At 36.4% G+C, this 25,454-nt stretch overlaps 1 protein-coding gene across 1 annotated transcript; it reads left to right on the forward strand.

The window, feature by feature from the left end:
• Window positions 1–14,012: 14,012 nt before the first annotated feature.
• On the forward strand, window positions 14,013–14,372 carry LOC136345674 (protein GVQW3-like). The gene has a single exon (XM_066294203.1). It carries the CDS (start codon window positions 14,013–14,015, stop codon window positions 14,370–14,372), a length of 360 nt encoding a protein of 119 aa, XP_066150300.1.
• The last annotated feature ends 11,082 nt before the right edge of the window (window positions 14,373–25,454 follow it).

The following is a 25,454-nucleotide window of genomic DNA, read 5'->3' on the forward strand; positions in this document are numbered from 1 at the left end:
TTTATAATAATCATACCTTTATTAATAAAATAATTAATACTGTGTCAATTACTATTCCTTTATTTTTGGCAACAGTTGGCCTCAACAATTCAGAAAAGAAACAAAGCAGTAATATTTCTGTCTACAATGCACCATACCATGGAATTAATCGGAGAAAAGTCGTTAGTAAATTTAGATTATAATGTAACAAAAGGAGGCACTGACACGGTGGATCAAATGTGTTCAGCTTATACTACATCTAGGGTCACCAGAAGATGGCCTCTTGCCTTATTTTACAGACATCTCGATATAGCTGGAATTAATTCGATGATTATTTTTAAATTTTATAATAAAAATAATCGGAACCGAAGACGAATATTTTTTTTTTAATTTGGCCTTCAACCTCATGGAGGATTTTCTGAAGGAAAGAGCCATAATTCCAAGCCTCCCGAAAGACATACAGTACTTTTTAGAAAATTACAAAACTGTTGTACCAACTGAGGTTGTATGCCCTGATATTTGCTACATGTATGAAACGCATAAAAATATTTGTAGAAAGTCGCTTTGCCAAAAATGTGGAAAAAATGTGTGCAAGAGGAATAGCAGTGTCATTATAACATGTATAAATTGCGTATAATTAATGGAAGTTTTTGATTAATTAATATTCCTATTTTGTTATTCGTTTCAATGTTTCGTATTGCATAATTATATTAAGGAAACCTCCAACAATTGTATATTGTTTGATAATAATCTTTCTAAAAGATGCCCAAATCATGTTAGTTCCATAATTTAAAGTGCGGTGTAATTACCGCGGCACGCCCATTCTTGAGAGTCCAAAAGGCGCGCCCACCAGAGGGTTAAGCAACCACAATCATACAGGGATTCATTGAGAAGTTAATAAAGCCTTAAGTAAACCTACCTCTAAGTTGTCTTGTGAACCTATATACAGTGATGGACAAAAGTATTGGCACACCAGAAGTTCCAATATAAAATGATTGATTCTGGTACATTAGCAAAAAACAAATCCAATGAAAACTAATTTATTTCAAACCTCACATCACACACACACACACACACACACACACACACAGGGACCATTAATACATTAGTCTTTCACTGTTATTGGTCCACCTCTCAATGACCCAATTGCTCCCCTGTCCTACACTTAAAACTGGCGCAAACTAACCAAACCATACCTCTTCCCTAAAACCCGCCTTACACACCACATCCCCCAACCCAGGAAACAGAAGCACAAACTTCTACAGATTTCTAGCCAAACCCCTTGCAGCTTTTCTTCTTTTAACTTTTTCTCTTTTCCAGCGTCGATTTGGCAGTGTTTTTTTTTTGTCCCCACAGTTTATTTTTCTCTTGTCACTCATCTCCCCAGACAAACACATCAAAATCAGGAAAAAAAAAAAAGGGAAATTTTTTTTTTTTGTGTGTCGCGACAGCGCTCCCCAGCTGTCGAACAGTTAGTTTCCGGGCGAAATCATGCCTCAATAATTTATTAAAAATTAAGCCAATAATCTGAGAAAAAGAACTACGTGCTGATGCGAGATCAAAAAATACCGAAGATCTTCCCATGCTCGAAATTTATCCCTCAGGAAGAGTACCAACACGGTAAGGGTTTACGAGGATCAACGAAGTTTTTAGTGGGTTAGCGTTCTCAGTAGCGAGTTCCACACGCCCTTTCCACTAGGATCAATCAGGTGTCTTTGCAAGATTTTCCTAGTTAAAAAAAAGTGCAATGGCTGAAAGGGAAGAGAAAGAGTATGCCTTTTACAGTTCAAATGATATGGCAAGAACGTACCAATCATTTTGATTATTGTTATTTTTACATGACAAAGACTGAAGATTCCCTCAAAAAATATAAGCACTAAATTGAATATTCGATTTGTTTTTTTGCAATAAAACCTGTTCCTCACAATGCAAAGTTACCAGTACAGACTCCGCCTTTAGATTGGTAAGATGTTGGTTTGAGAGATAATGGAGATAACACATCATCAGACAACTACCAAATATACCAACCGTACTTATATTACAGGTCCAAATTCCGATGAGCCACATTTGCTTATTCAAGGTGAATTAAATTATTTAATATGAGATTTGAGGTTATCAAAGCAACAAAACTTGTTGTTTCCCGTCTGAAGGAGTGGAATTTACTAGCTAAGCAAACAAAATGACAATTTTTAGGAAAAGAAATGCTACGTTTTCTGCATTTTACAATATGAAGAATCCTTTATTTGCATATACTGATATAGATAGTTTAATATAGGAACTCCATATTCAGCATTCTCCTAATGAGTGGCGCTTATTCATAGACTCTTCAAAAAATAGTTTAAAAGCGGCTTATTACATAATAAAAATTTGAAACCATCTATACCAATTGCCCATTCAGTGATAATGAAAACATCTTAGAAAATATATGCGCACTTTTAGACAAAATAATTTTCAACTGGTACATATGGCACATGAGTTCGATGCGAACAAACATTGAGGCAAAACATGTTTGAAATCACTCGATTTGTACGACAAAAGTAATCTGAGAAAATTAATTTTTTGTCCGAAGTTAGTTCAAAGAGAGTTTCACGTGTATTTACAGTGCCACAGAAAAGTATGCGTACCCCCATCAAAAATGGCTGTTTAGACAGAACGCATCAGAGAAGGAAAAACATATTTTCGAAAAATTATTTATGCCCAAATATATATTAAATTTTATTATTAACAAAACATAAAAAAATCCTCTTTTAACAAAATTTAAAAAACTCATAATTGCCGGACAAAAAGGTATGCGTACGGGCAATAGATTTTGCGATATTCCTCTAAGATCTGACATGTTGCTGCAAGTTAACGTCTGGTTTCTGCAATAGTTGTAATCTGACCAGCTTGTGCACAGGTTTCTCACTGGTTAGACAGAATAATTGATCGATATGGCGCCAAGAAGTAAAGAGATTAGCATTGAATTGCGTGAACAAATTATTAGATTGAGGAATGAAGGAAATTCATTAAACAGTATTGCCAAAATTGTTGGACGGGCCAAATCTAGTATTCAAAGAGTTTTAGAAAATTTTTCAACCACCAATTCACTTCATAGTAGACCTCGAAGTGGCCCTCCGCCAAAAATAACTCCCCGCATTAAGCGCTCCATTGACCGTTTAGTTACAAAAAACCCCAGAACGACGGCAGTGGAAATTCGAAATACATTGGAAGACGATCATAAAACACATGTTCATTCAGAAACAGTAAGGGCAGTCCTTCGCAACAAGGGTTTTCATAGTAGAGTTCCCAGAAAGAAACCCTTTATAACAGATACTAATAAACAAAAGCGGCTTCACTTTTCTCATCTACACATTGATAAAACCAATGATTTTTGGACTTCTGTCGTATTTAGTGATGAGAGCAAATTTAATTTATTTGGTAGTGATGGAAAACAAAGAGTCTGGAGAAAGGTAAATGAAGAGCTAAATCCTAAAAATATTATTCCTACCGTAAAACACGGAGAAGGGTCCGTGATGGTTGGGGGGTGTATGTCTGCTGGTGGGGTGGGTAATTTGGTGTTTGTAGACACGACAATGGATCGATTTGTTTATTTGAACGTACTCAAAAACAATTTGAAACAGTCTGCGGAAAACTGGGCCTTTCAAGCGGATGGTGCTTTCAACAGGACAACGATCCGAAGCATACATCTGCCATTGTAAAAGAATGGTTAATTTATAATATCCCAAAACAACTCCATTCACCACCCCAATCTCCGGACTTGAGCCCCATCGAACATTTATGGGATAAACTGGAGCGACGCATAAGAAAGAGGAGGATCCACAACAAACAGGATTTAAGAGATGCTCTATCGCAAGAGTGGAATGATATTTCAATAGTGGTTACTAGAAATTTGGTTTTTTTGTATGAAGAATAGGCTAAAGGCAGTTATTGAGGCCAAAGGAGGACCAACAAAATATTAAGAATGTTTTTTTTTTATTTGTTATTCGTTGATGAGTTCTCTCGTACGCATACTTTTTTGAGTTGCAATTATCAGTTTTCTTAATTTTGTTAAATTTGGGATTTTTTGGTTGCTTAGTTAAAAATAAATTTACTATATGTTTAGACATATATAATTTTTCCAAAAGGATTTTCTTTATTATCCAGTTCCTTATGTAAAAAAGCCGTATTCGACGGGGGTACGCATACTTTTCTGTGGCACTGTAAGTGCTGTGTTTGTTTAAGAGCGGTTCTGCGAATTACGTGGATTTTTGTGAAAAAATAAAGCATCTGAGTAAGTCGTTGGAACCCATATTGCACAGAAAGGTCTTGTTTATTTCGGCCTTAGTGCCATAAATCGAGGCAAAAATCTTTTTAGGCAGCAGCATCTGTTTGGAGAATGTGATATTTTTATATTATTATTTCGCGAGTATATTCGCGGAGTCAAAGTAAACGCGCTGCAAATGAGCAGCGATGAAAAAAATGCGAGGGCATGGTGTGAAAAAAGGTTGCAGAAGCGAAAATCTCCGCCTAAATGTAGTGGGTCTTCTAACTCGGAAGTGTTTTCTTTGGGGAAACGGATAGAAGAAAGGCCATGGAAAAAGCGGCTCTCCTTAATCGGACGACAAAAAAACGAGCAGTCGAAGAGCTTAAGCTCCTCATAAACACTACCAGGTATACAAGTATGAAATGCGGATTTGAAAGACCGATAGCATATCAGTACAGGAAATAGGATAATGATTGTTTTTTTATTTTTTTTATTTTTAGCCATCGACAAGTGATAGCCACGACTATATGATAAATTGTAAAAGTGTTTGCATAGTAGTGTTGTACTGCGTTCAATATGTCGAACTTTGTGCCAAATAAAAAGCATTCGCGGACAGTATTAATTTTTTGTTTTAATTTAAAGAAAACTGCTGCTGAAGCATACCGATTACTTCAAGAAGCTTATGGTGGACATGCTTTATCGCAAGATACGTTTGAACGATGGTTTCGGCGTTTCAGAAGTGGTGATTTTAATGTTAGGGACAAGGAACGCGGAAAACCGCCAAAAACGTATGAAGATGCAGAATTGCAGGCATTGTTGGACGAAGACGATGCACAAACACAAAAACAACTTGCAGAGCAATTAAGCGTTAGTCAACAAGCTGTTTTCATTCGCCTACGAGAGATGGGAAAGATTCAAAGGGTCGGTAGATGGGTACCACATGAGTTGAATGACAGGCAAACGGAGAGACGCAAAAACACATGTGAAATTTTGCTCGAAAGATACAAAAGAAAGTCTTTTTTGCATCGTATCGTCACTGGTGACAAGTGGATTTACTTTGAAAATCCAAAGCGCAAGAAGTTATGGGTAGATCCAGGTGCACCATCCACTACAACTGCAAGACCGAATCGTTTTGGCAGGAAAACGATGTTTTGTGTGTGGTGGGATTGGAGGGAGTGGTCTATTATGAGCTGTTAAAGTCTGGTGAAACGGTTAATACCAAACGCTATCAACAACAATTGCTTGATTTAAACCGTTCTCTGCTCCAGAAACGACCAGAATATCAGAAAAGGCAACACAAGGTCATTTTTCTTTACGACAATGCTCCTTCACATATGGCAAAACCGGTTCGTAACACGTTGGAAGCTCTCAACTGGGAGGTGCTCCACCATGCGGCTTACTCCCCCGACTTGGCCCCTTCCGATTACCACTTGTTCGCAGCTATGGGTCACGCACTTGCGGAGCAGCGCTTTGGTTCGTACGATGTGAAAAAATGGTTAGATAAATGGTTCGCGGCAAAAGAGAAAACTTTTTACTGGCGTGGTATCCATAAATTGCCCAACAGATGGACAAAATGTATAGCTAGCGATGGAGCATACTTTGAATAATTTAACTTTAATCGTTGTTTCAAATTTGACATGTATTTTTCGAACACAAAATCCGCATTTCATACTTGTATACCTAGTATGTTCCTCGAAGGGAGAAATTTGTTGGCGTTCGTAAAAGCCAATAAAAACATGAAACGCGACATTAAACAAAGTGTGTGGAAAATGAAGACGTGCCCGAAAAGCTGCACGCGGGGAGAAAATTCCCTTTGCGGCAAACAGAAGGGATCGGACAGTTCCAAAAAGTGTCATGACCCAAATAAGCGGAGCAACTAATACCCAAAAAAGGGAAATCAGCGTCCAGACAGGCAAGAAATCGACGGTAGATGTCCTTCCGACTGAAACTACGTTTCAGGCATGAAAGCAATTTGAATCGAGAACGTGGTCAAACATGGTTTTCGCGACTACCGAAATAATAATCGAGAATCCTTTGGAGAGCAACATCTCTGAAGAAACCAAAGTCATGCTAGTAAAACGCGACGACAGGTAGATGACTGAGAGTATACAGTTTCAATTTAGGAGCCGATTTCCTGAACGCACGGACCTGGAGGACATCATTGTCCTTGGACAAGTTAAAAAAAATTATGTATGAAAAAATTAGACAAAGTCTTGAGAGCGAGGAAAATAAAAGTAAAAATCCCAGCAAAAGAAAAGGACATTTTCGCGCAAATGGGCAGACTCCGAGCAGAGTTCTGTCAATGGAGAGGGTAACCTCGTAATTACTCTGAATAAGGACGAAACGGCGCTCGAAGCAATGGACGGACACATCGAAAAGTGTCTTGGAAAAGACAGCGTATGCCTTCTTAAGAAGTAATAGGAAGAGGCCTCAATTTTTATCAGAGGTGTGGATGATTTTGCCTCTAAACGGTAGGTATTCCACGTCCTTAAAGCGATCGTTTCCAACCTTAAGGAAACAGATCACGATCGCGATCGTAGAAATGCTTCCGTACACACGGTCGGAAAAACCGGTCACCGTGCGTCTGCAGGCAAAAGCACGCATCCACTGTCCAGCAAGGTACTTTACGCGTGGAACTTGTTAGGTGTAAGCTCGAGTGATACCTGAAGGTGAAAAGATGTGGGAAATATTGTTTCCGTTGCGGAAAACCGGATCACCGTGGAAGAAATTGCCCTATAAACGAGGAGACTACGTTTGCATCCTCTGTAAGGAAAAGGGCCATCGACCGAGAAGCAGCAAGTGCGTAAAATTCTGGGAAGCACTGAACAGTGCGCGATCGGTTGGGACAGTAGAACAGCAGCGGCTGGACAGCCTGCGACGTCAGGAATCGCTCGCCGAACAAGCGCGACCCGATCACGGAAGATCGTCAATGAAAACCGCGTACCAAAAAACCGTTTTCCTCACCCCTCGCAGGAAAACGCTAGCTACACAATAACTTAAAAACCCTACAGATCAATGCTGATTGGTCGATAAAAGCTCAAGACAAGGCCTTCCTGGAAGCAGCTAAGAGAAATGTCGATGCAATAGTGGCGAGCGAACCCAATAAAAAATTCATTCAAAGCAATCTCAAATGGACATCGGATAATTTAAATAACGTAGCAATTTTTGCGAGTACCAAAAATGCGAGTTTTTCAAAAGTAGTTCGCGGAAACGGTTTTTTGTGCCACTTGGAGATGAATACACAATTATTGCCAGTTACATTTCGTTTAATTGCACCATAAAGCAATTCGATCGATATCTGACCAACTTGCAACAAACGGCCGGTCGACAGGGTCAATTAGTTTTTATAGGAGATTTTAACACCAAATCTCCTAACTGGAGAGCGATGGAGGAAAACGCAACGAGCGATGCGTTGTCCGAACTATCAGGGGCACTAAATATGGTGGTTCTCAACATGGGAGAATCCACGTTCGTAAGACGCGACCAGAAAACGTGCATTGACGTCACTTTTGCGAGTCAGTATCTAGCCAATCACGTGAAGGATTACCAGGTAATAGATACTGAACCGTGTTCGCCGCACAGACATATTTGCTCTGAAGTTGGTAGCACACGTGTGCGGCAGTCTAGACTGAAAAGTTGCGTAAAACCGAACCAACAAAAATTCATCGACGCTTTCGGAGAACTCTTCGAACTCCGTCACCACGAGGTGAGTAGCGGGGAGGAAATCTCAAAAATCATGAAAGGTACTTTCCGAATGGCTCGTGATGGTAATCGTAACGACGCGATTGACAGTCAAAACCCGTACTGATGGACAGAGCAAGTCGAAACCATAAGAAGGAACTGTGCAGCAACCACGATGTAAACGCAAAGAGCTCGTGGAAATTCAAACGTTACAGATACCGAAACGGAGACGTTACGGCAAAGATAAAAGGACATAAGAAAATCTCTAGGCAGAGAGATAAGCTCAAGAAAAAAACGAGCTGGACGGAACTATGCAAGAAACTCGACGAGGATATCTGGGGGGACGGCTACAAAATATTCATGGGGTAACTCAAACCAGAAAATTTTTTTTCGCGAGGTCTCAGCTACACCTTGGCAAGAATAGCTTGATATATGAAAAAACGATGTTTATCTACGCCTACCGATGCTTACTAAACCACCTACAAAAAATAGTTATTATTTTGGTAGTTATCATAGCCGAGCGAAGTACTGTACGACTTAAAATAGTTGACAAAAGTACTGAGACAATAAACATTTTTCAAACTGTTTAGGCATTTTTCAGAGAGGTGCAATATTGTTTTTTAGTTCAAAATTAAGGGGTACAGTGTTATCGGGTCAAGCTAGACAGGTAATCGCAAATGTTATTTTTTATGCAAAAGGAAACAGCACAAAACAGTCCTTTTAGGACTTTCAAAAAGTTCAGGAACGTGCAGCCTTAGCGACTGGAGTGAGCATAGCTTCTATAAGACGAATTGCTAGGCAAATGAAAGATATAGAAGAAGGCGCTTCTACATCGTTTTTGACATCTAACATGAAACAACAAAAAAATCCCAAAAATCTAATTTAGACGATGGTGATAAACAGTGCATCGTCGTTATACAGGGTGTTTCTAAATTATGGTGCCAAATGGATATGAAAGGTAGATTATATCATTTTATGGCAGAAATTCTATATAAATGTGTGTCCAAAAATGCTGAATAAAAAAGATACAGGACGTTTTATGATAGTTTGGAAAAACATATTTCTATTATTTTCTTCCAAAGGGCTTTTGTGATCGCTTTTATTTAAAATGAACTATTATAATTTGCAATTGTAAATATAAAACAGATTCTATTTTTAATACTTTATCAACATCCATGGTATATTGGTAATTATTGGAATTTGATTTGAAGTAAATATGAAAATCTAAAAAAACTGCGGACAAAAGTATGGACACCAATGGACACCAATAATGCATTTTCAGTAACTTATAAAATATATCCTTTGTTTCAAAATTGTGTTAATATTTTGTGGCAAATCCTCCTTTAATTACTGCACGACACCGTTGGTTCATAGAATACACCAGAATACACCAGTTTTCTGCAAACTTCCACTGGAATTAATTTTCATTCTCTTTCCAACACATCGAATAAATGTGGTAAACTATGAATTTTTTCTTTCCGAATTTGCCTTCCAAGGTGTTCCCAAAGATGTTCGATCGGGTTAAGATCTGGACTCTGCGACGGCTATTCCATTTTCGCGACACAATTTTCTTCAAACCAATTTTTAATCAGTTTTAATGCGTGCTTGGGGTAATTGTCTTGCTGAAAACTCCAAGACAAGGGCATTTCCCATTCTGCATAAGGAAGCATAAGGTTCGCTAAGATGTCCTTGTACGCGAATCGGTTCATAGTCCCTTCTATTTTAATTAATGGCCCAACCTCAGACGCAGAAAAACACCCCCACACCATAACACTTCCACCGCCATGTTTTACAGTAGGCAATTGATACTTAGAATAGAATTTTGCATTCTTAGGACGTCTTACGTATCGAATTTCATCACTACCAAATAATTAAAATTTACTTTCATCGCTCCACAAGATTGTATTCCATTTTTCCTGTGACCAGTTGATATGTTGCCAAGCAAATGCAAAACGCGCCTTTCTATTTCTTTTTGGAAATTGGTGGTTTTTTGACAGCAATCCTTCCAAAGAAACCTCCAGCTACCAAGAATCTTCGCACCGTGCGACTCGATACCACTATGTTGTGTTCTTCAGCAAGAAGTCTTGAAATATCCGTTGAAGTCAATAGTGGATTTTTTTTCGACATCCTTCGTATTAATTCTTGAGTGCGTTTTGGAAACTTTTTGGACCTACCTGGTCTTGAAAATCTCCCTATTGTACCACGTTCATGAAACGTTTCAATAATTTCGATATTGTTCCTTTGAGTACATTTAAAGAACTAGCAATATCACACTGCTTGTACCCCTGCTTAAGCAACTGTACAACTCGCTGTTTTAATCTTCAGATAAATGACGCTTTGGCATTGTCACTTTTATTGAATTCTACTGTATACTATGTAAATTCGATAAATTTAGCTTTTATTTGATCAAAAGATGCAAATAGTTTCCATACTTTTGTCCGCAGTTTTTTTTTAATTTCATATTTACTCCAAATCAAATTCCAATAAATACCAATATACCATGGATGTTGATAAAGTATTAAAAATAGAATCTATTTTATATTTACAATTTTAAATTATAATCGTTCATTTTAAATAAAAGCGATATTAAAAAAGTTTCCATACTTATGGCCACTACTGTAGGTATAGTGCAAATATCCCAACGTCGGAAATATTTAATTTGCAAAAAAATCATAAGATCAAATGTTATTTATTTAAGTTTCATGATTCATTTGATGGATTACTAGGCATGAATAATTTAAAAATTTTACAATCCGTGCTAAACTATGAACAGAAATATTTGCATACACCTCACACAACCATTAAGTTAAGTTTTTGTGAATCTAGACCACAGGTTAATGATATTACCATTACGGCACGAAGTAATCAAGTAGTAGAAATAAAAACTAGCATTCGTAATAGAAAATAATGTTGCTGCATTAAAAAAATTCAAGATTGCGAAGTTCCGAATTATACAGGGTGTCCTCGAATTACGTGGCCAATATAATACCGCAGATTGTTTGAGTGAAAATAAGTCGATTTAACTAAACTTCCCTCAGTCCAAAAGTCGATAATTATGGAGCTACAGGGTGTTAAAGTTGAAAAAAAAAATCACATTTTCTTTAATATCTTTCGATTTCTTTGAGTTAATTTCACGAAATTTCATATTTGAGGGTGTTTTAGGATACGAAATTCAAATTTATTAACGATTTAGTTGTTTCTTCTAGGGGGCGCCACAAGCGACCATTAGGACACATTTAAATCTCTATAACTTTTTCGTGCCACGGTGTATATTATATTGGTATTTAAAAACCTTTTTCCCTACCTTTTATACTTAGAAAGGGTATACTTTATTGACGTCGCTAGAAACAACGGTTTTGGAGAAAAATGCATCTAAGCCTGATGATGCATGCAAATTACCTTAAAATTAGACGCCTTTCAATATTAACAAAAGTTTTCCGATTTGGAATTCTACGGAAAGGATATTTTTCCTTGTAAACTCGTACACTTTTTTGACTATTACAACGGCAAAGTCCATAAACTAACAGCATATCCACCATTTCAGAATAAGTGAATTTATTGGCCATACTTATGGATATTTACAGGAACAAGAAGCGAAACTGACAAGAAAAACTGAGGGCTAAATAAAAAAACTGACATTTGAGAAACAAATTCAAGTGTTAAAATGTCAATTAAAAACATAGCCAACTGAGTTATTTACTTAAAAGCGCTAACGCAAATATGCAGCGCTTTAGAATTATGCGTTTTTCTCCAAAACCGTTGCTTCTGGCGACGTCAATAAAGTATACCTTTTCTAAGTATAAAAGGTAGGGAAAAAGGTTTTTAAATACCAAAATAATATACACCGTGGCACGAAAAAGTTACAGAGATTTAAATGTGTCCTAATGGTCGCTTGTGGCGCCCCCTAGAAGAAACAACTAAATCGTTAATAAATTTGAATTTCGTATCCTAAAACACCCTCAAATATGAAATTTCGTGAAATTAACTCAAAGAAATCGAAAGATATTAAAAAAAATGTGATTTTTTTTTCAACTTTAACACCCTGTAGCTCCATAATTATCAACTTTTGGACTGAGGGAAGTTCAGTTAAATCGACTTATTTTCACTCAAACAATCTGCGGTATTATTTTGGCCACGTAATTCGAGGACACCCTGTATAACGATTGCAAAAAATGGACGAGCACTAACTACTGTATTAAATAATTAGTGTAAAAATAAAACATAGGATGATATGACGAAAACGAGAATTTTAACCCCGATTTATGGACAGATTTAAATTTTATGCATAATGGATAAAAGGAGTTTAAATCCCCAGAAATGCACATAGAACATTTAAATCTGGAGGAAAGGCAGAAAATTGTAGAACTATGTACCGTATACAGGGACATCTGTTATAAAAAAGGAAAGCCCTTGACTTTTACAAGCCAAATTAAGCACAGAATTAAGACATTGGATGAATTTCCAGTATATGCCAAAACATATTGATATCCATTTGTTTACAGGACTGAGGTACAGAAATAAATGAATGAAATGTTAGATCAAAATATAATTAAATCGAGCGACTCGTCATGGTTTGCACCCATCTGGGTGATGCCCAAGAAAATTGACACTTCATGTAAACAAAACTGGAGAGTGCGTAGATTTTAGGAAGTTGAATGAAAAGAACATTGATGATAAGTACCATTTGCCCAATATTATAGACTTACTAAACAAGCTTGGTAAATGCCAATATTTCACTACACTCGATCTACCACCAAGCGGATTCGATTAGATAGAAATAGTTAAAGAAAATATGAAGAAAACGGCTTGCAGTACCGAACAGGAATATTTCGAATATACTAGAATGCCATTTGGATTGAAAAATGCACCTGCTATATTTCAAAGTGTTATGGACAGCATATTAAGAGGGATTCAAAACGAAAAATGCCTCGTTTACTTAGATGATATAATAATTTTCTCAACTTCACTGCAAGAGCACATAGAGAGACTAAAATCAATATTTGAAAGATTAAGGAAAGCCAACTTTAAAATGCAACTAGATAAGAGTGAGGTTTTGAGGAAAGAGGTGGTATATCCAGGACATGTAGTGACGCTAAATAGAGTGACACCAAACCCTGACAAAATTATTGCAATAAAGAATTATCCGTTGTCGAAAACAACTAAGGAGATCAAAGGATTCTTGGGATTATTTGGGTATTAAAGGAAGTTTAATACTAATTTCGCTAAATTGACCAAACCATTTACGAGATGTCTTAAAAAAGGAGCGAAAATTATACATAACCAAGGGTTTCTACAATTCTTCGAGAATTACAAAAATATACTAATAAATGAATCGATAGTACAATATACTGATTTTAACAAACCATCTAATGTAACTTACTATGGTATTAACGTAGCATTGGGAACGGTCTTATCACAGGGACGGATGGGATGAGATCTACCAATAGCTTACGCTTCAAAGACGCTAAATGAATCGGAACAAAAATAGTCGACCATAGAAAAAGAATGTTTGTGCCTCGTTTGAGTCACCAAGTATTTTAGGCCATACTTATATGGGGGAAAGTTCAATATTATTACAGATCATAAACCATTGCAGTGACTTTTTAACTTAAAAGATCCATAATCTAACTTACTGAAGTGGCGAATAAGGCTAGAAGAGTTTGATTACAACATAGTTTATGAAAAAAGAAGGACTAGCACTAATGCAGTCGTCTTAAGTAGAATAGGAATTCATACTAAGAAAACCAACGAATTTTCGGAACTGGTAAAATATAGGGTTAAATTCAATTAATCGCTACAGGAAGAAATGAATAATATAGCAGGACATTCAAACGATCGATCATCAATGATTCTGAATGCTGACCTAGAACAAGATAAAACACTTAGCGAAAACGCAGCAGAATACCACCTTGATCAAAAAGTTCCCGGAATAACCACCGTGCTACGCTCCCATCGTTCCAATTTGAGTTCTGTTTTTTTGTTAAATTGGTACATCTGTTGTTGGTATTCCCTCTAAATCTTAGCGTCATAGCTTGAAATTTGCAAAAGTTACGTAGCGAAGAGTACATCTATCTCTGTGTGTCTGTTAGCGATTTTTACAATTTTAGAAATGGATTTAAATTTGCAACAACGAACTTGTATTAAATTTTGCGTAAAAAACGGATTTAATGGTGCGCGAACGTTGGAAAAATGTTTCGACAACGATTCTCTAAAGAAAACAGTCGTTTACCAGTGGCACGAGCGATTCAAAAGTGGTCGTGAGTCAATCGAAGATGATGAACGCAGTGGTAAACCATCGACATCGAAAACCGATGAAAACATTGATAAAGTTGAAGAAATGTTGGTCAATAACCACAAATATACCATCAGAGAGATAGCGGAGGACTTGAGCATTGCCTATGGATCCGTCCACGACATTTTGGTTAATGATTTGGGTTTCCATCGTGTAGCAGCAAAGTTGGTGCCATAAGACCTCAATTTCATGCAAAAAAGAGACCTTATTGACCTCACAAAAGACATGATATACGAGGCTAAATCCGATCCCACATTCATCAAAAGGATTATTACTGGAAACGAGCCGTGGGTTTATGAGTATGACACGCAATCCAGACATCAGGCAAGTGAATAGTGTTCACCAAATGAGCCGAGACCAAAAAAATTACGTCGTTTTCAGTAAAAAAAAAAAGGCAATGCTCACAGTTTTCATGGATGACAACGGTGCAGTGCATCATGAATTTTTGCCAGAAGGCCAGACAGTAAACAAAGGGTATTATTTGGGCATTGTAAGACGTTTGCATGAAGCAGGCAGAAAACTCGTGGATTTTGCACCATGATAACGCACCGTCGCACAGTGCCATCATTATTCGTAATTTTTTGACGAAAAATGTAACGAATATCATTCAACAGCCACCGAATTCACCTGATTTGGCTCCCTGTGACTTCTTTGTGTTCATTCGAGTTAAAAAAACCATTACGGGGAACGCGTTTCAGCAGCCGACAGGAAGTAATCGAAAAATCGCAGAAAACAGTGATGGACAAACCGAAAACCGAATATAAAAAATGTTTCGAGGATTGGATCAAGCGCTGGCATAAGTGTGTTGCAATCGATGGGGATTACTTTGAAGGGGACAATATAGATTTAGATGAATTAACTTAAATTTTTAATTTTCTGTACAAATTTCGGGAACTTTTTGATCAAGGTGATATATTGAGAATGAAACAGAGCATACGAATGAAGAGCAAGACCCAATTGTAGGCGTACCAATCGTAGAAACTGCAGTAAACTATGGAAGAAATCAAATATTGATATCACAAGTATTCCACTCACCTGCAAAGCCAAAATTGATTATTCTATTCGGAAAAAAATGACGATATGTCCTACAGACTTTAGAAGACAATATGGAGTATGACGTAATAAAATTCATAAGGGATAATGTGACCCTGGAGAAGTTATACTCAATTTATTTTGAAAACCCGAATGTATGCTCGAAATTTTGTGAAATAGTGAAGAAAAACTTCAAGTGGGCATCACTAAAATTTAAGAGGTGTACAATCAAATTAATAGATGTAATTGACAAAGATGAGATATAAGAGATGATCAAAGCATAACACGAAGGAAAAACCAACTATAGGAGGTATCGAGGAAATATGTATATCACAAGTATAAACTAGACATTTTAGCAGTAATACAAGCTGTAAAAAAATTCATAATTTATCTTTTAGGCATCAACTTCAAGATAATCACCGATTGTTGCGCTTTTCAAAAGACGATGGACAAAAAAGACTTAACTACGAGGATAGCGCAATAGGCCTTACCAATGGAAGAATACTCGTATGAAATAGAGTATCGAAGTGGCAGTTGAATGACTGATGTGGATGCTTTGAGTCGATACCCAGTAATTACGACAATAAATGGAATTAACCATGAAGATGGGATTACACACTGTTTGAAGGTAGCTCACGAGAGCGACAAATTTATCCAGGCTATCAGAAAAATTGCCAATACCGAAGATTACCAAGATTATTTTCTAAGGAATGTTGTTCTGTATAAGTACGATAAGGAATTGGAATTAATTGTAGTACCGAAACTGATGCAACAGGAGGTCATAAGAAAAGTACCCGAAGTTGGTCATTGTGGTGTTCCAAAAGTGGGGGAGATCATCAAAAGAGAGTTTTATATTCCAAAAGTAAAGGAACAAATTAACAACGTCATTAAGAACTGTGTAGCATACATCTTAGAAAACAGAAATGAAGGGAAAAAAGAGGGAATGCTACAACCAATAGCAAAAGACGAAGAACCCCTTTCTACTTATGATATTGACCACATAGGACTGTTTCCTTCGAAGAACAAAACTTACCAAGCATATTTTGGCAGTTGTCGATGATTTTTCGAAGTTTATTTGGCTTTACGCCACTAAATCGGCCACGTCGCGAGAAACTATCGGTAAACGGAAGACGCAGCAGAAGAACTTTGGAAATCCGTCAAAGATAATAACGAACAAAGGTACTGTATTTACTTCTAAACAATTCGGAGATTACTGCCAACAGAAAAAAATACAGCACGTTACGGTTACAAGGGGAGTTCCTAGAGGGAATGATGAGGTAGAATGGATTAATAGAACAATTATACCCGTTCTTACTAAATAAAGTATAAGCAACCCTAGTCGGTGGTATGAAAAAATTGATTAAGCTCAAATTGCCCTGAATTCTACATTCCAAAGAAGTATCGACATTACACCGTTTGAAATACTGTTCAGCGTTAAAATGGCATAAAAAAAATGCAAATTAATGAAATGCTAGAAAGAGCATTAATAAAAGACTTTGATGAGAGAAGGAAAGAACTACGAAACGACAGTAAGAGGCAAATCTTAAAGGTTCAAGAAGAAAACAAGAAGCATTACAAATTAAGGTGAAGGAAAACGAAGAGATATAAGGTCAGAGATCTGATTGCCATAAAAATAACACAGTTTGGAGGCAGTCTAAAGTTATATAACAAACTTCTCGGACCCTACGAAGTCACCAAAATTATGCCCAACGAACACTACGAGGTCATGAAAGTTAGAGCACACGAAGGACCATGACGAACATCAACTTGTGCGGAATACACAACGCCAATGGTTGATAATGATAGCAAATCCTAGGCGGATTCCTAGTTAGTATGGCTGAATGTAGGATCCAATAGTCAGATCAACCACAATGTGGATAGTTTTTGACCGAATTGTATTATGTATTCTGATCAGGTCGAGAATAGATCTCAACGGTTGTAGATTGTAAATAGAGTTAGGGTTAAATTATTGACAAAGAGTTGATGTACGCCTTTGGCACGCCCATGATAAATTTTGGTTTTGGCGTGAAAATTTCCACCGAGTTACTCTGCCGGCATGGGAGGGGGAGTTCTCTGCGGAAGACTTTATCAGCATGGGCATTACCTACGAAAAGCTTCGTCGATCCTAATATTGCTGACACAATTACGATTGACGAAATTGCCGACGAAAGACATTTCATCAGCATCGGCGCCACGGTCTAATGCGGCAGGTAGTGTGGCAGGTGGCAATGGCACCCTAACCAGGATGCGACCATGATGCGCCGCCAGAGGGTTTAGTATTTAAGACTTTCCCGAAGACGAGGAGGTCGTTCTTTTCATTGGACATCTTCAAGTGATACATTTCTAAGTGAAGACCAACGCCGACATCGAAGCCGTGCCCACCCCCATAAACTCATTTTTGTATCATATCCCAGACTAATAAAATAAAACGAAAACCTATATACAGGGTTATTCACGCTATACGGCGTGGAATATAGTGGCTAAAATACGAGGCTTTCAAAAGGTTTCACTTTTAGGCTATATGGGGATCTATTAGGTCTACTTTTTAAAATTATTTTCATATTATACAGGGTGTCCTTAAAGCTCTAAAAGTATCAAAGTTGTGTTTTTTTAAAAGGAACTCTCTGTATATTATTGCATTTTTGGATTCTCCGATCAAAATAAGTGTCTGTTTTAATAAGGTTTACTATACCTAAAACTTAAGGTTTTTTAAATAATTTGAATTTTATCAAAATTTGACCTAATTTTCATGTTTTAAACACTTAAAAAGTATTTAAGTTATGCAAGTGTAATTTACAGTGTAACGTAACAATAGATCATATTTTATATCCCAATCATGATAAACTTGCCATTTTATACAGGATGTGTAAAAATTAAAACTAATCAAATAAGAACTTTAAGTGACTATAACTTGATTAATTTAAATACAATGTCATATTTTTTAACTTACCAGGATATGTAATTTTTATTTACCTATTGAATGGTATTAGAGTGTTCATAACTAAGTCTTCGCGTTTTTACAGATTAATTTTTATTCTTGAAGAATGTCATAAGAATTGTTTATGGACTTCTCAAGTTTATGCTCCAAAGTTTCCCGAAAGAAAACATCCTAAGCCAGCCGTTTTTGAAAGATTATTGCACCAGTTTCAAGAGACAGGAAGTGTCAATTACAAGAAACCCATTACAAGGAAGTCTGTCACTGAAGATTGTGAAAATGTTTTTATGGTAGTAGGTTCAGTTATCGAAAATCCCAATATTACTCAAAATTCGAAATCCAAAGTTACGAACATTAGTAAAGCAAGTGTTTCAAGAATTGTTAAAAAACATAGTTTTTATCGTTATAAAATCCAGCTTTGCCAAGAACTTTATGGATATGACTTTGACGACCGAACAGAATTTTGCATGTGGGTGTTAGGTAATGTTGCAGAAAATGAAAACTTTTCGATGAAGTTCTATTTAGTGATGAATGTACTTTCCATAACAATGGTCTTGTAAATAGACACAACTTTCATTACTATTCTGATTCGAATCCTCATGAATACGGAGTCATGAGAAATCAGAAGAGATGGTCCGTTAGTGTGTGGGGTGGAATACTAGGCCCGTATTTAATTGGACCATATTTTTTTGAAGAACCTTTAAATGGTGTGATGTTTCTAAATTTCTTTTTACACCAATTTCCAGTATTATTAGAAAAAGTCCCTTTAACTATTAGAACCACCATGTGGCTTCAATTGGATGGAGCTCCGCCTCATTATCATCGGGAGGTTCGGCAATTTTTAAATGCCAACTTTAAAAAAAGGTGGATGGGAAGAAATGGATATCAAAATTGGCCCCCCAGATCCCCGGACTTAACTCCACTAGATTTCTTTTTGTTGGGGATACATTAAAGGAATTCTCTACAATGCGCCTCCGACAAATTCACAGGATATGAAAACATGTATAAGTGACGCATTTAAAACTGTTACTCCGCAAATGCTTTCCAGAGTTAATAGTAGTTTAAAAAAAAAATTAGTAAGTGCCTAGAAATGGATGGTAGACATTTCGAACATGTATTATAAATATTTTGTTTCTGTTTTATGTTATAGTTGTTACGTGATTTAGAACTTTGAACTAAACAACACCAAATGGCGCAAAGAACAACTATTTAGCGTATTCTGTAAAAACGCGAAGACTTAGTTATGAACACTCTAATACCATTCAATAGGTTATTAAAAATTACATATCCTGGTAAGCTAAAAAATATGACATTGTATTTAAATTAATCAAGTTATAGTCACTTAAAGTTCTTATTTGATTAGTTTTAATTTTTCTACATCCTGTATAAAATGGCTAGTTTATCATGATTGGGATATAAAATATGATCTATTGTTACGCTACACTGTAAATTACACTTGCGTAACTCAAATAATTCTTAAGTGTTTAAAACATGAAAATTAGGTCAAATTTTGATAAAATTCAAATTATTTAAAAAACCTTAAGTTTTAGGTATAGTAAACCTTATTAAAACAGACACTTATTTTGATCGGAGAATCCAAAAATGCAATAATATACAGAGGGTTTCATTTAAAAAACACAACTTTAATACTTTTAGAACTTTTGGGACACCCTGTATAATATGAAAATAATTTTAAAAAGTAGCCATAATACATTCCCATATAGCCCAAAAGTGAAGCCTTTTGAAAGCCTCGTATTTTAGCCACTATATTCCGTGCCGTATAGTGTGAATAACCCTGTATATGTGAGTTTCTATGCAGAAAGTGATACGAGGGTGCTCATCAATTCGCCTCACGGCAATGTGAAAAACGTGTTGTCTCATAAGGATAGTGTTATAACCTAGCCTTAGGCATAGCTAGTATGTCACGAACACCTGTTAGTGTCTTATTACATTTTGGAAATGGACCAAGCTTGTATTAGTTAGAATAGACCATCTGTGATAAAAGATAAAGAAAGATCTGTTTATAATCTCTCCCAAAACCATATGAAAGTGTAAAGAGAATGATAAAGGGATGCGAAAGTGGAAAGAATATGGAAATTTTGGTGCCTGTTCTTGAGACAAAGAACGGATACACCCAGGGTGACTCCGATACATTGTATGGGGGAGTAATTCGATTTCCGATCTTAGCGAAGTAAAGTACCGCTTACACTTGTTTTTTATTCTATTTCTCCTCCAACAGATAAAAAACAAACTTTCTGACATCAGAAGTGTGATCCACGTGCTAAAAGTGCCACAACGCGTAGACAATTAGTTGTGTGAAAAGTGCGTGTTTTGTGCGCGGAAAAGTGCAACGAAATGGAATAACTGATCAATATATTGACGATTATTCTTTACGAAATGCAACAATGGCCCCAACAAGTCACACATGTGCTGCAAACACCTACTGCTCCAGTGGACGTTCCGATCTTCGACCCTTCGAGGAGCGATGCGGGAGCTAATGGGTGGTGTGATGATGTGCAGACTTTGACGACCACCTTTAATAGGGCCGATTTCAAACAACTTTTCCGAGTTGTAAACGCTTTGGAGGACGACGCTAAGGAATGGTACGACAATTGGTACCCAACAAGAAAGGATTGGACCAATTTTCTAGCGGAAAGGTCGTGTAAGGGTAAGAAGTTAATTCGGCACCCACGGACGATCGATTTGACATTTTTACCAATTGTCCTTATCATTCAAAGGACGTATCACATAAAATTTCAACTTCCTAAGTTTCCATTCAAGGGTAGGACGGGGTTGAGGGTGAAAAATTTAAAACGCCATATCTCGGGAACTATTCATCGTACAGCGTGGAGCACAATGGTGCGTCCTTCAGTAAGCACCTTCTTATTTTCATATACTTGCAGATCTATCGTTTGATGCCAAAGGACCGAAATCTCTAAAAAAAACTTAGGTGATTTTGGAGGAGTTTGCACTTTGGTACATTAACCATTTTGGCACACTGTGTAGAGGGCCTCTCCAAGTATCTACCCACGTTGAATCAGATTTGTTCCAAATTCAATATTTGGGATATTCAAAGTATAGGTATGTATAATATAAAAATATCAATAACTTATAAGTCTAAATTCATATAATTCATCTAACTAACGCGGCAGAAAACAGCACCAACACTAAATGAAGTCGCTATATAATATATATAGCATAGAGCCCCTAGAGCTGCCCTTTAAAGTTATGGGCAAGTAAGCATAATTATGTACCCAGAAAGAAGGGAAGAAATTCAATGTTTTTGAGAACACTGGTTATTATTCTAAAACCACCAGACGTAGTGGTCAATTCCTAGAAGGTCGAATGTTAAATACACCAGAACTTTTTTATTCGCTCATGAAGACGGTTGGTTTTTTTATGTGAAATTTCCGGTCTATTATGCAACTTTTTTTTTTAACTCTTATTGAATTTTGATTTGAATCTTCAATTGGACGGAAAAAATGTAATTCTTTATTTTGATTTCTAGAACTGCTGGGTAATTGACAATAATGCGGTCACCAACTCATCTCATTCTCGACCATGTCAGTGAATGCATTGCATTTCATTCAACCAACAATATAACTTTTTAAACTCTAGATATCCGTAACCTACACTGCTGGCCAAAAGTTTGAGACCATTTATAAAAACGTTAAGTTATTAACAAACATATTATATTTCCGAACTATAAACAAATTTCTGCACCATCTATAAATTTTTTATTTTCTTCGGAACGTATAAACAATCAGTCGTCTGCAGATTTTTTAAGATAAGAGAATTATTTCGTTTTCCCATACATTTAAACTAGTGCCGATTGAGCGCCAAAAAAGTACAGTCGTTTGTTCATAGTTATTACTTCCTCAATAAATAATATTTTGTTGTTTATTACATTGGCTAAACAGTACGTTTGTTTAAGTAATCGGAAATAAAAGATTTGGTATTAATTAACATTTGTGTTTGTGTGTTATGGCCTTTCTTTGACTAACAATCACAGTTGGTTCCAACTTATGGCTTTTACAGCGATGAATTTTAAAAAATGAGGAAAATGCACGAAATTAATATTGATACGCGATCTGCCATCGTTACTCTATATAATGAAGGTAAATCCGAACGTGTGATTGGGTCTCCACTTCAATTATCGAAAACTTGTGTTCATTCCGCAATTGTCCGATACAGAGAAACTGGCAATAATCGAGATCGTCCACGTTCAGGAAGACCAAAAACTGCTAAATCTGGTGAGGATAAATTCATAGTTGTTACAAGTGAACGGAATAGGCGTCTAACAGCACCAGAAATTCGCGTTGAGGTAAACAAATATCGATCCAAACCGATATCACTAACTACAGTGAAAAGGCAATATGTTTGGTCGCATTGCTATCCGAAAACCTTTATTGAGGCATCAAAACAAAAAGAAACAGCTGCAGTGGGCCCTTACCGACAGAAATTGGTCGGAAGACGATTTTAAAAAAGTTCTTTGGACTGATGAATCGAAGTTCGAATTATTTGGATCCAAAAGAAGAGTTTATGTTCGACGTGGTGCTGAAGAAAACATGATGCCAGATTGTGTAGTACCGACCGTAAAGCACGGCGGTGGTCCCATTATGGTCTGGGGTTGTTTTTCGGGCTATGGAATCGGTGAACTAATAAAAATCGAAGGAATCATGAAAAAGAAGCAGTACAAAGTGATCTTAGAACAAAACGCCATTCCTTCGGGGTTAAAATTGATTGGCAATGGGTTCATTAGTCAACAAGATAATGATCCCAAACACAGTTCGACATTATGCAGAAATTATTTGGAACAAAAGGAGACCGAAGGAGTGTTGAAAAATATGGTTTGTCCACCTCAGAGTCTAGACCTTAATCCTATCGAGCTTTTGTGGGAGGAGCTAGATAGAAAAGTTCGGGAACGATGTCTTTCATCGCGTGAAGACATGTGGAGAGCCTTACAGCAAAGCTGGAACGATATTTCACAAGAGACCATTTGATAAATTAATTGCTCGGATGCCTAAACTTGTCAAAAAGTAATCAAATGCAAAGAAAGATTTTTTGATGAAAAATCAGTTTGAATAAAATTTGTGAATTTGTTTTTACTTTTTAAAATTTAATGTTTATGTTTCCTTCCTAGATTTGTTAGACTTTATAATACATGTTAATTTAACTTTATGCTTCATATAACTTTGAAATGTAGTGTGTAGTTGTCTTTGATTTTCCATTTTAAACAGGGTGGTCTTAAACTTTTGGCCGGCAGTGTATGTCTGGAATAAGCTCAATCAAATCAAAATTTCCTCGAAAAGCCTTTCGATCTCAATTCCAATTTAGAGGAGGACCTACTTTTATACATCAGGAATTAACTTACGTAGAAAATGGAGAATTTGACGAAAGAAAGGAAAATTCGCAATCCTATTTAACTGATAAATATTTTGATGGAATATATTTTTTGAATCAAGAGGATTTTGATGAGACATTATCGTCTGAAGATACTTTAATAAATCAATTGGAAAATTTTCATTTGCAAACTTCGGATAAAATCAACCTTGCTTAAATTTAAATAGTTTCAAAATGAACCAATTGCCTTATATCAAAATCTTTAATTGCAACATAAGATTGCTTATTGACACAGGATCACATGCATTATTAGTTAGACTTTCAATAGCCGAAATTTATTTTCAAGAATGAATCAAACCTCATGTAAGTACATTACAAACATGCGCTAGGTCCAGAAAAGCTATTAATACAGCAAAAATTCCATTACTTTTATGTTACGGAATAAAAGAACCAATAGATCTCATTCTTCACTCTTTTCATGACTACTTTTATGGCATACTCGAAATAAAGAATTTCTGCAAGTTGAAATTACATATTGATCTAAAAAAAAAGAATTAATAAATCAGTATCAGAAAATTCGTTTTCAATACAAATCTACCCGACAAGACGGCCTGGACAATGCCTTACTACTGCCATCACGAATTTGAAATACAACGGACCCTGATAACAACTAACAATCAGAGTATGCCGTTGACATCTTTAACCATTATGAAAAAAACTGTTACGTACGAGTTTGATGTAAATAACAACCTTCCATTAGAACCTATAGAACTTAATCAATTTGAAACTTTTAATTTTGAAATAAATAATACTCCAATACAAAAGAAAAATGTATCAGCTCCTGAAAAGAGTGATTTCAAATCTTCAATAAGATACCAAAATCTAAACAAAGTAGAACAAAGGTGTCTATTTAAATTAATGGAAACCTATGCCACGTACCTCCTTATCCTTATTGATGCAAAAAACAATCATGTTGTTTGTAGTTAAAATACTACCCTTTTATCAATGTATGAGAATTATTAACTATGACCAAAGGCCTAACTTCTGTTTGATTCCAACTACCCTTAATAGTTAATTATAATTAATATAAATAGCTCCCCAATATAAAAGTAGTTTTAGGTCTTTGGCCGAGGAGAATGATTTTTGGAGTGCTGGCCCTAAGTAACTGTACTATTTTCTTTTTCTAATTTTTAAGAAATCCGTTAATGAAAAAAAGAGTCCTCAGTGATTTGTCTGAATCCTGACAAATCACAATCATGATGTTGACCACGTATAAAACACCGGCTGGTGTCACAAAACCTATGGAAAAATATTGTATAAACAGGGAGACGTCTTAACATTCACAAACCTACTCAAACACATAATCAACACTACTGACAAAATTGCAATCCAAACAAAGAGTTATAGATATCTGTATGTACACAAAGACGTGAAGAGACAGATTAATCAGATGCTAGAAAATGGAATCGTTCAATCTTCCAGTTCTTTTTGCAACTCGCCAATGTGGATTATACAAAAAAAAAGATGCTTCAAATAAAAAAAAATGGATATTGATGATAAATTATAAGAATTTAAACGAGAAAACCATTGACAATCTGTCCCTGTCACCGAATATTTTGGACATATTGTGCAAATTTGAAAATTCCAATATTTTAGAACCCTTGATTTAGCCAGCAGATTTCATTAAATTGAGATGGAACCACAAAGCATTCATAAGACCATGTGGTGGTACCAGCTGAACGTCAAGCTGTCAACTGTCAGACCATGACAGTTTGACGCGCACCAGAGCAACCTCTCGATTCCCGAGTCGATTCAAACAGCCGGCGGGAAAACGATTCCCAGGACTTCCGGCGGGACGTTCCAGAAGGTTCGGCCGAGAGAGGTATAAAAGGCAGGGTTGCGCAACAACGCACCCTCTTCCATCTGCGACACTTCTTTGTCTCGACTTG

The sequence above is a fragment of the Euwallacea fornicatus genome, chromosome 20 (assembly GCF_040115645.1).
Source record: "Euwallacea fornicatus isolate EFF26 chromosome 20, ASM4011564v1, whole genome shotgun sequence".
Classification (NCBI taxonomy): Eukaryota; Metazoa; Arthropoda; class Insecta; order Coleoptera; family Curculionidae; genus Euwallacea; species Euwallacea fornicatus.

Bases quoted from the DNA above. Each gene is read 5' to 3' on its own strand.
- LOC136345674 (XM_066294203.1), top strand. From the start codon at position 14,013: ATGGATTTAAATTTGCAACAACGAACTTGTATTAAATTTTGCGTAAAA.